Here is a 12003-nt window from a genome sequence, read left to right as displayed (position 1 = left end):
TAACATCTGTTTACATCTCTAAAACTACATGAGTCACTGTCACAGTACGTGCCTTTAAACTGCAATGTGTGCTTTCTTATTTATCACTGTATTATTAGCTCTCTGCAGGATATGAGAACACAGTAGGTGTTTGATAAATACATGTTGAGCCAATGAATGTCTCAAAGTGAAGTAAACAAAACGGACTGTTCCAGAGATGACTTTACCTTAACCTTGTTTTCTCGAGCAGAACATCTATGGATGAGCATTGGATCATAATACATTCCAAAGTTCACCAAGTCATTACAATACGAGCAAAGTTTAGAACAGTTCCAAGGAAGTGTGCTCAGTATTACACACCACAACACTGTCTTCAGTATTGGGAGTCAAGGCTTCACAGGACTAGACTAAAAGGGAGAAGACTTGGAAAGATGAAAATGAAAGTCAGCCATTCTGTTGCCCCTCTTAATTAGCAGTAAGGGAGCAGACAAGCATGCCACTAATAGAGCATACGTGGAGAGTAACCGGGGAAGGGGAGGTGGGGAGTGACAGCCTTTAAAATGAAAGGCTTGAGGAAGTCCATGGAATCCACAAGCACTTATAGACACTAAAGGGAGGAAACACTAAATCAACTTCATAAATGACAAAAGAGAGAGGTGTAAAGAGGAGACTCACTAAAGCTCCTACTCAAGTGAGAGAAAACCAGGATCCTTGAAATATTCACAAGCATACTGAGGGTTGAGGGCATGTTTCTATTTTTCCCTGTCCTCTTCTTATATTTGAGCTGTAAATATTTAAACTACTCAAGAAAAGAGAAATAGTACTATCTGTAATATTTAACTTATTAGCAAACAAAAATCTCTTCTTTTAATATGATCACATGTAAGAAAATAATCATTTTAAAAGATAGAGTTTCACAATTAGAAAGCTTTCATAGTGTGGGCTTTTCCAGTCTGGCAAAAAACAAAATTTAAAAATTATATGTTATATTATTATAGGAAAATTCTGGATTTCTTTCTTTTTTCTATTATGAAAATCAAACAAAGGTATTCTTATATAGTAGTCTAGACAATAACTACACTGAGATTTTTAAAAGCAAACTTCTGTGTCAAAAAAATTAAACAGTGTAACTGTATTTCTCATCAGTGATCACTCAGCTAACGCTGACTAATTACAAAGCACAGTAGAGAGGCTGGTATGGCAGAGGGGTGTAACTGATGCCTGAGGGTGAGCATGCGCACTTCTCAGAGACAAATGAAACCAGTTTATTTCCTCAGCTCTATTCTACCCACTAAATGTCCTCCATGTTATGCTACAAGTTGAAGAAAGTTCCATTGTCTTCCCAGTCTAGACTACTGCAAGCATTTGTTAGAGACTTCCCTAACCATTCAGTACAATCAGGCTTGTAGCAGAGCTGTGACAAACCTAGAACTGATATCATAGCCTCCAGGGCCTTATCTTCTTTGTAACATATACTGTGTCATTTAACTTGTTAAAGCCTCCATATTAAATTAGGGGATCCAGTCAATGAGCTAAACATTTATTGATAATGTTCATGGCCACAAGAGACTAATTTATATATTTTATAATTTTAAGTTAATTTTAAAATCCTCTAAAATAGCCAATCCTTTCCTAAACTGATAAACTCTCTTAAATGTAGCTACTCAAAAATTTAACATAATGTCTCTTTTTGGGGGATTTTCTTTAGTTCTTTGGATTGCTCATGAGTTTTGTTGATGACTGGAAAATTATGCCTTTCCTTAAAATCATTAGCATATTCCTTCAAAAGATATTCTAAAGCATACGTGTAACAAGAGTGAGCTCTTACATAAGACCATTTATAAGAAGCACTTCCTAATACTTTAGTAATTTAAAAGGTTTTATACCAAACATGACTATCAAATATAGCAGCACGTAAGTTAGAAGGGTACACAGTGGCTGTTTGATATTTGTGATTTTAATTATACTGACTATTACACCTAATAACATTTAAAGGCAGTAGATACTTTTATAAATCCCTATCATAGAAAAAATATTTTCTAGTGATACTATTTGCAAGATGAAAATATCCTAAGAATGGTGCTGAAAAAATTTAAATAAAGTCTATCAAGTTCTGATTGCTTTCACAGGAGCAAGCTGCCTCTGAATGAGACTGAAAGCGAGCTACTCATTCCTCACAAACCAGCTGACAGTTCCTGTGAGGGATGACGCTCTGCTGGTTGAGACACAGATAAAAGGACCAACCCTATCCACCACAGCTCTAGTTACCAACAGTACTTTCTGTGCTTCAACTTTCTTACCTAAACTAAGAACCAGCTCTTCAATGAACTAAAGTCATCTAAGAAGGGTAATGCACACTGCGGCTTTGTCAGCTGTCACTTCTCAGCAGCTTTCTTCTCTAAAACGTGGGTTATAATTGCTGATCTTAGCATCCCCAGGAGAACATATTTCCTAAATCATACTATAATTCTAATTATCAACCTGCTTTTCCAGCAAGCAAATAGGTTACGTTCTCACTTTATGAATAGTAACATTTTCCAAATTATTATAAAATACTAATAATGACAAAAATTAGGATGAACAGTGAAACTAAGAAACATAAAATTTTAAACTGCTACATAATTAAACTAAGTTTGTCTATAAATATATGAAATGAGAGATTTCAATAGTTCATTTTGTGAAATTAAATGAACTCATTTGAAATTTCCCCTGTTACATATAATTGAGCCTTTCTTCCCACTCTCATAAACACTACAATAACACTAACTTTGATTGATGGTTACTTAGCCTTAAGGTTTACTTTTTTATTTCAAAATACTCGAACTACATATGTTTGAAAATGTCTACATGCAATTATTATTAAAGTGAAGTCACATTATGTTCATACACAAGCTACAACAGCGTGTTTCAATGTGTCCCAGTCTCCCTCTGTGTTATCCTTAATGACATTCACAATAAAACACTTGAGTTCACTTTGTTTCTCTTTTTCCTTTCTTTCTTTTCTTTCTTTCTTTCTTTCCTTCTTTCTCTTCTTTCTTTCTTTCCCTTTTTATGATCCAAATCTATAGTGAAATGATGGAATCAAAAAACAACTGTTCTTGTCAGAAAACAGGAAGAAAGTTTTTTCCCTCCCAAAAGGAAAACAAAGGATTCCTGAAGCTTGCCCTGATTTATTTTTCCAATTTTAAATACCTTAAGAGCAGCGGAAGTGCTACTGGCGTGGTAGTATTTCTAACAGTCAATAAATCTAAAATATTATGTGTGAATATTGGAATGAAGCCATTAAGAAGATTACAGCATGCAACGCACCCGAGGGTCCACAGGAGAAAAGGGCTGGTAATTCAGGACAACTGTGACCACTGACCTTTGAGCAGCCTTGGCCACTGGTCAATGGGACACAGTAATAGAGTGCACATGCACACAGTCACCCAGCCTCTAAGCATAATTTAAATGCTTTGGTGGGTGATTTTAAAAGAACCTCCTTTTAAAATTCAGTTAACTTATTAACTAATCAAACAATGCCGATAGTAATACCTTTCAGACTTCAAGACTGAAAATTAATGTAAGTCAACACAGTCAGGGTTTCATCAGCTCTTTCTAAAGCGTCTGCCGTTTTACACTGTGTTGTATGTAATACGTTATTGTGCTTCCTATAGAGCTCTAAAAGGGCAGTCCTGGAAACTGATGATAATGAGAACTTTATTAGAGATTCTTTGAACAACAGTCTAAAATATTTTAAAAATTCACCATAACCTTAATAATGCACCTCCTATTTCCAACAAATGGCTCTCGTTCTATCTCAGAGCTTTTATTTGCCAAGTGTTCAGCATGCACAAGTGTGAGGCCATCAGACAGCAGAATCCCTGCAGTCCGTGTGCCGGGCCGGCTGGCAGGGCTCCTTCTACCTACAGCCTTGCAATGGCAGTTAGGCTAATGTGCTAATGAGGAATCTGCATAGACTCTTTTGTAATCTCATATTTGTATCTACACATCTCTGAAAGCTGGTCAGCATCCCTACACATTTAAATCAATATCTTAATTACAAAAAAATTATGTAAGAGAAGTACTTCTCAGTTCAAAGGAATTCCCATTATGCTGAGACTTCAAAGGCTCGTCTCAGGGATCGAGCTCGGTGCACTATACAGATTTTAATATTGTGTAGAGAAAGGCCAAGTTCCTCTCTCTTCTTTTTAGTAAACAACCCTTCCTCCTAAAGCCTAACAGTAGGTACTGTGCAGAGCATAAGGAAAGTGGTTAGAAAAGCTGGAATGCTATTTTCACAATTTCACTATGTAGTGAAAAATATTCGGATGGATTTCTAACCGCATAGCGCATGTATCCCGGCAGTCTGCAGAACTCCGTAAAGAAGCATCTGGCTGCATTAGGTAACAAGAGAGCATCAGTGTCCACTGGTCTGAGTCTGGACTGTTCACACAGAGCAACGTTACAACAATGAGAACATAGTTCAGCTTAATGAGCTTAAAGGTCAGAGAGTGGTTTGGTTATTGATAAGCATAAGTAATCTTGCTTTAATATTAAACTCCCATTTTTCTACCACTGGCTATAAGAATGAGCTAGGTTACAATTGGTTTGTTTTTTAATTGGATATTTTTAATTCACTTTTTGAAACTCCTTAATAATAAAGAAAAAATTTTGCAAAGTTTATTTTTAATTCTCAAATTTTAATAACTTTGAAAAGAATGGGCTTTTTGAGGGTTTCTAAAGAAGGGAGTCATTTTAAACTCAGTACAATCTTATTAAGATATTTAAATAGCCATTAAATACCTACAGAAATAGCACTAGTTTGCAATTTCGCCCTATATTAAAGAGCATAAAAGCCAAAACTGTAATTTTATACTGACTGTTTAATATAAAATACAAAATATATCCTATTAAAAACTGCAAGCAAACACACACACACACACACACACACACACACACACACACACACACACACACTCTGCAAGATCAAAGACCAAAAGAGAGCTGGCACTTAATTTATCAGCTTTACAGACAAAAGACAGTTTTCGTCATTTCAAAAGGATCAGATGTCTTTTATGACAAACTGGGTTTGCAGTTTAATTTACAAATAGAATCTAAGGAAGCCTTCTCTGCTCTGCCACAGCACATGACCAACTGGAGGTTTTCATTCTTGTGGCCCTCAGCAGGACAGGAAAGATTAAAATAAAACTGAAATAATTTAGAGAAAACAAATAAATGTTTCAGAAAGTTGAGAGAGATCAAAGCCAGAATTTTCTGACCCCAACTGTACAAGCATTTCTTATTATATTGACCAGTGCCATCAGATCATTAATTAAAAGGAAAGGCGCTGGCAGGTGGCAGGGAAGCAAAAGCCGATAATTGGCCCCTTCTTCTTCTTGCCTTCAAAAACTCTCTCGTTCTTTCGCAAGACATGCCACTAGGCAGACAGAATGCCTACTTTGTAATATAATGATTAAGATGAGATGAAGAGACTTGATGTTTAAAGAAACTCTACCTAATGAATGCATCTAGCTTTTTAATTATGATCCCTTTCTACAATAAGGAATATGGTATTCCATTTAATATCTCAACTGCCAAAAGGAAAAAATATTAAAAATAGAACTTACACTGATCCTTCTTATAACCGTCATATACAATGACTTTAAAGGTCCAGATACAAAGTTAAAACACACACACACACACACACACACACACACACACAAAACCCATAACTTGAGAGTCCAGCAAAAACCATCCTTGACCCCTTGGACTTACCACATCACTGGGCAGGCTGTTCACGTCATTAAATGGTGATTCTAATGTGTTTGTGTCAACATTTAACATAACCACATCTTCCAATGATTTATTTTTCACTCTCTGTTTAAAAAACACAATTATGAAAATAACCTTATTATATTTTTCTTACAAAATTAAGATGAGTTTGGAAACAAAATGTATCTTGGTACATTCAGCTTGGGAAAATTCAATATTATAAAATAATGCAAATGGCTTTGCTTTTTGAGAAAGAAAATTTGACTATAGTTCATTTAAAGAAATTTGATTAGAATGCTTATACTTGAAAATTTCCTCATCTACTCTTAAATTAATATAACTGCCAAAAATTTAGCCCAACGAAAACTTGTAAAATAGGCAGAGGTATATCAAATATAAAAACTGTAGCCTTTACCATTTGAATGTTAATTCTATGATATGGTAATTTGTTCCCAGCTTCATATCTATTTTAGCATAAATACACTGGAGAGATTATATTTATATACTATCTCTCTAATAATTATATTTATAACAACTATGACTCCAGTACTGACCTACATTTCAGTGAATAAATGTGGTCCCATACTGCTCTACCAATATGCATCAAGGGGTGGGACTGAAAGTGAACTAGGAAGACAATGGAGAAACTACTCTCATGTGATTTCCCAATCGTGGCCTCATATGAATTTCTGTGTAAAGAGTAATACTTCACAGTCCATCAGATTGGCCGATCTTTCCATGTCGTTTGAAAATTTCGTCAGAGTATCTCGGTAAGTTTCCAAAAAATGGTGAACAATAAAAATTTTATCTAATTGTACCTAAATGGGAAATAGGTACAGATTACTCTCTGTTTGACATTATCTACTTAAATTACTGAATTGGTATCACAACACCCCTCAGAGGTAAGTGATGCAGTCAGAGAATGAAATACAATCCCAAATCCAGAATTCCACATTGATGTAGGCTTACTGGTGAACGGAAATGAATAATCTGAATACAGACTTTAAATATCCTTCTGCACAAGGCACTTTGTACTTTCAGTTAAGTGCATCGAGATTTTTTGCTAGAGAGAGAACAAAAGAGGAGGTCTCTCCATGTAGCCCTGGCTGTTCTGGAATACCGTGTAGACCAAACCAACCTTGAACTCACAGGGATCCTCTTGCCTCTCCCTTCTAATGCTGTGATTAAATGCATGCCCTACTAGCTATGTGTTTCAAACTTAAGTAGTTTAACCAGCTGATTATTAATAAAGTGCCTCTGATACATTTTGGATTTCAAGTCTTTGAGTATTTAGCCAAATGTCAAGTTTCCTAAACAAGTGAGACCTGAGATGAGGAATGTCTATGTGGTAAGAAATCCACAATTTAGACTGTGTGTTCTTGAGGGACACTGGCTCTAAAATTTGTTTTGTAAAAGACATAATTACTACAAATTCAGAGTTAAGATATGTCTACCTCTAAGTTATTATCAAAAAATCATTTTTCTGGTGATATAATTAAAATTCTATACACGTCTATAAATATATTTATTTCCTTTTCCTTTCATGTGTCCAAACACTCAGACATAGTGACTACATGCCACCAAGACCTTCTGATGACATTAGCACAAAAGTCTGAACAATGGTATCACTGTGATATATAGACTTTTCCTATTGCTTTTAGATTTTAAGGCAGATGTCAACAATATTAAATTATATTCAAGGGACTACTGAAGAAACCGAAGAATCTGCTCAGTACTAATAAATAACCTAAAACCTTAACATCAAGATAAATTTATTTAAGCAAAAGGCGCAAAGTAGGTTGCTAGCACTCTTGTTCCTCTCCAAAGTGAAGTGTTAGCAGCTCTGTTTTCTCTGACTAGGCATGCAAGTCAAAAATGGTATCTCTTCCTCTGTCTCATATTTTTATATCTTTTGAGGGATGCAATTTAAAAGAACACATGAAAATGACTTTTTTTTTCAGAAAAGTAAGAACATACTGCTGGACCCAGAATGAGAAGCTGGTGAAGAGCAATGAGGTCTTGAGTGTGTAAATCTCCCTTGTCCTATAGATTCAGCCCTTGCACACTGTGGCTACGTACATTATACACACTGGTGTGCACAGGGCAGCAATCACAGAACCCTTCCAAGAAGTTACTCAGGTAAGGACTTAGTCAGCACTTAACTTCCCCAGAAGGCTGGAGTTCAGGGAGAATAACATCTATTTCCCTTATTTCAGAATAAATTTATACTTTGAAATGATACTTTTCAACATTCTTTACTGGCAGTTATATTAAAAACAAGTGAAAGGAGGTTTCAAAGGACATAAGTTTATAAAGTTATAAAGTCATGCTTTAGAACCTGGAGGGCTTTCTACAATTAATAATATTAGCTGAGACTGTGAGGACCAAAAAGAGGAGAGCACTTTTTTAGATTTTCTTTAAAATGTTGCAATTGCAAAATATATATATATATGGGGGTACGAAAAGTTACTCATTGTTATCTCACAGAATAACTACCCAACTACTTACACTATTTTAGAACATGTATTATAAAAATAAAAAAATAAAAATTTGAATGTTTGATAGTGACATAATTTAGAATGAACTTTATAGTTTAAGAAAATTGCCCAGATTTTTAAGTTCATTGGTGTTTTGTCTGCATGTATGTATGTGTGAGAGTGTCAGAAGCTCTTTACAGACATGTGTGGACTGCCATGTGTGTGCTGGGAATTGAGCCCGTGTCCTCTGGAAGAGCAGCGAGGGCTCCTAACTACTGAGCCATCTCTCCAGTTCCTTATGCACTTGGTTTAAAGGAAGTTCAGATGCATCTTCTCCTCCCCGTCAACATGCAGAACACAGGCTGAGAAACGACATGCTCACAGCACAGGAAGGTGGAGCAACTCCACACAGTCCACCATGGCTCTAAAAACCCTACTTCAAAAGAGGAATCAACTGAAAGTTAAAACGGTTTTCTTCAAAACAGTAATTTTCAAATATTAAAAAAATCAAAAATCAATTTCAGAAGATTGAGGGAAAAATAATTTAAATATATCTTAATTTTTCAAAAAAATTTAAATTTAAACTTTCTTTTTGAGTGGCCAATAAGTATGTAATAAATTAAATACTCAATGTGTTTCCTCACCCATCATAATTTGGAAAAGACTAATTATTTGTTTTAAAGGTGGTTTTAGATGTATTCCACACATAAAAATTAATATAAGGATACCAAATACTCTCACCAATTTTAAGTATTGTATCTAAGTAGATACAATACAAAATTATGTGTGGAATTAATACATTTACATTAATAAAACTTTATTACTAATAAGAAAGAAATCTGAGCAATTAATTGAATGAAAGTCAATGTAGCGAAATTCAGGTTATATACTACCTGATCTAATCACAGATAACACCTACCTGTTCATGCCTCATTTCATATACTTCATCCTTGGCTTATAATAGTTTCTTAAAATTAGTAAAATATAAGGAGTCACAAACTTATCCCACTCTCACTTCAATCCTAAACACATGTCAAACCTACTAAAATCCATTAAAATCTAAACTTTAGTAACAATGAAACAAAAGAATTATTGCATTAAGATTTTGAAAAAACTTCTCAAACCTGAGAATAGGTAGAATTCTATAATCAAAGGTTTTCTCAAGAATTGGGCTCTATTTTAGCACAGAGCCGTCTCAGATCAAAGCAAAGCCCAGGACTGGACACTAGCATTGACACAGTAGGCAGAGCAACCTGAGTGGTCAGTGCGCTCACTAGGTCCTGTACTGCACTGCAGAAGCTACCCTGTACAACAGCAACCGAGAGATCCGTTTCCATGACACTGACATCAGCTAACAGAACGATGCCACTCAGATGACTCAAACCTGTGTTTTAGCCTTTTGGTAATTAATCTGATAATCTTACAAGAAGCCTTTTCTAGAAATCTCATAAACTATAAACCCAAGTGTTTAAGTTTAATGAGTTGCAGTTTGGGGATAAAGTAAACAACAAAACTCATTTTGAAATTATGTGATGACAAGGAAAAAACAAGAGCCCTACTAACTTCATCTTCTACAGTGGGACTGAAACTCTGAAGGTGAAGGATATTCCTTGCCCTCTTACTTCTGCCTGTCACCAAGGCCTGGCCTAGCATTGGGGGCACCCTTGCTCAGCCTGTTAAAGACTTGAACCACAACAATGAACCACCAAGACTGGTTAATACGTTTATCATTAGTATGTTAAACTCACATTCTGCAAATCAACTGATAAACTGAAATTAATGAAGTGTAAAAGAAACGAAAACTAACTTGGTGAATCATAAACATAAAATTTAATTTCAAAATATTGTACCAAATATAAGATACAGAAAATCTCAAGTTGTAAGAAATCACTATCAGGGAACAATGATTTTCTTATTTAAAATGACCACATGACTTCAAGCACAACCATTCCCATAGGTTTGACGGTGTCACAGGGCAAACTAGTACACTTCATTAAAGGGACACTTTCAGAAAATATTCTCTTGAGTATATCCATAATGTCAATCTAATACATCCTAGAATTAATCAAATATGCTTTTTAAAAAACCTCTTTATCTATTACTTCTAATTAATTAGTTTTATAACTATCTTACTGTAAAAGATACTCACCTCTATGAGACTGGAGTGTATTCCAATCAGGTATGGCATTGGGGCACTAAATTAAAAATATATATGTGTATATAGATTCATATAGTTCATTAAAACTGAAACAACATTAACATCATTCAAATGCTTAAAACTTAATTTCAAGTGCTCAGTCCACCATAAGACATTACAAATGTTCAAAATTATGTAATATATAAAAGTTAAATTTCATTTTTAGGCCATTAATATATTTAAGATTGGTTGATATAAAAATCTCTAAATCCCTTATTTTTAAGACAAAAGTTCTATACCTAAATAACATTTTATTTAAGAAGACTATCAAGGTGTAGGTCAAATATTTCTAAATAACTATCAAAAGTATCTCCATTTCTTTTCCACATTATCTCTTGGTCAGTTTGATTATTTCTGCTAGTTTAGTGGTTTCGTTATCCTGTACCTATGATGTCATGGACACTTGGGCACCAAGTCTGTATCTTGTGTTTTCTCACTGCTCTAGAGCCTGCAAGGCAGACACTGTCAGTCCCCTCTGTGCTCCTTCCCTCAGCCACCTTCAATTTATTCTACTTTCATTGCTACTGAACTAATAATTTTAATAAAAAATTTAAGCCTAATAATGATTTTAAATTAACTATTTCAGGTCATGACTTAGGGACCATACAAGATCCAGTTACTAGGAAAGAAACTTGGATGCAGTGAAAAACACTGAGGAAGGGACACACTTTCTCCTGGATCTTACACTCTAGCAGAAAATCCAGACACTAAATCAATTTAATATGTTAACATATGTTAAATTAGGTAAATGTTAGACATAATTGTTAGGAAATAGAAGATGCAATGTATTCATCTTGAAATTTTAAAAAAGAAAAAAGTGAGGGCAGACAGATATCCATGAAAAGGATAAATAATATGAGAAGAAACTATTTTTTAAAAAACACATTTTTGGGAATCATTTATAGATATCCCTGACCTTTAGCCTTTTGGACTAATGCAAATCCTGTTTCGCAAAGAATTACTAATGTTCTGAGCATCACCGTTACTACACGGACCTGCCCAGGCTCCCACATTTGCACTGTGCTGCAGAGGAGAAGTACCAGGTGATGCTAACAGACATCTGACCACTGCCCTCCTCTCAAGACACCTCAAAGTTCAAAAATTAGTTAAGGCTAACTGAACAGTAATCTGTATAGCCACAGTTCCAGAAACCATAAGCCATGCAGCTTCTCACTCTCGTAATTCACATTCCAAGTTGCCTTTTTCTTGTAGCCAAGCTCCTTCATATTCTTTTAAATGTCTATGCTACGGGTCATCTGGATGGAGTTGGTGTGATGTTCTGGAAACATCACTTGACTGCTTACATGCCTTGATCTCCTTAGGAACTAACACCTTTTGTACCTTCAAAGGGGAAGAGAAACAGAAGAGGACGGTTGGACCTTGCTGAAGAAGGGGAAGCTGATTGGTGAGCTAGTCCAAGTTCTCATCCCTGGGTTCTTTCTATGACCCCACATTAGACATAAAATGCAAATCACTATCCAGGTCTCCAAGAGCAGCTTTGGGTAACTGTCACAGAACAAGATGGCCAACTTCCAGTATTTTAAATATGACACGTCCACCAAACTTCAAACTTCAGTATGGCAATATTAAAATCTC

General features: G+C 35.2%; 1 protein-coding gene across 10 annotated transcripts in view; it reads right to left on the bottom strand.

Moving 5' to 3' along the window:
• Window positions 1-12003, bottom strand: part of Dennd1b (DENN domain containing 1B) — a 227656-nt gene that overhangs the window by 72542 nt on the left and 143111 nt on the right. For all 10 annotated transcript variants that reach the window (XM_063272684.1, XM_039091333.2, XM_003751245.4 and 7 more), the window contains 2 exons: window positions 10360-10405; window positions 5737-5838 (listed from right to left, as the gene is read on the bottom strand). In XM_063272684.1, coding sequence (XP_063128754.1) covers window positions 5737-5838; window positions 10360-10405 — 148 coding nt within the window. The remainder of the gene's footprint in view (window positions 1-5736; window positions 5839-10359; window positions 10406-12003) is intronic.

The sequence above is a fragment of the Rattus norvegicus genome, chromosome 13 (genome assembly GCF_036323735.1).
Source record: "Rattus norvegicus strain BN/NHsdMcwi chromosome 13, GRCr8, whole genome shotgun sequence".
Taxonomy (NCBI): Eukaryota; Metazoa; Chordata; class Mammalia; order Rodentia; family Muridae; genus Rattus; species Rattus norvegicus.
Note: the sequence above shows the minus strand (reverse complement) of the source record. Positions and strands in the feature narration are given on the sequence as shown.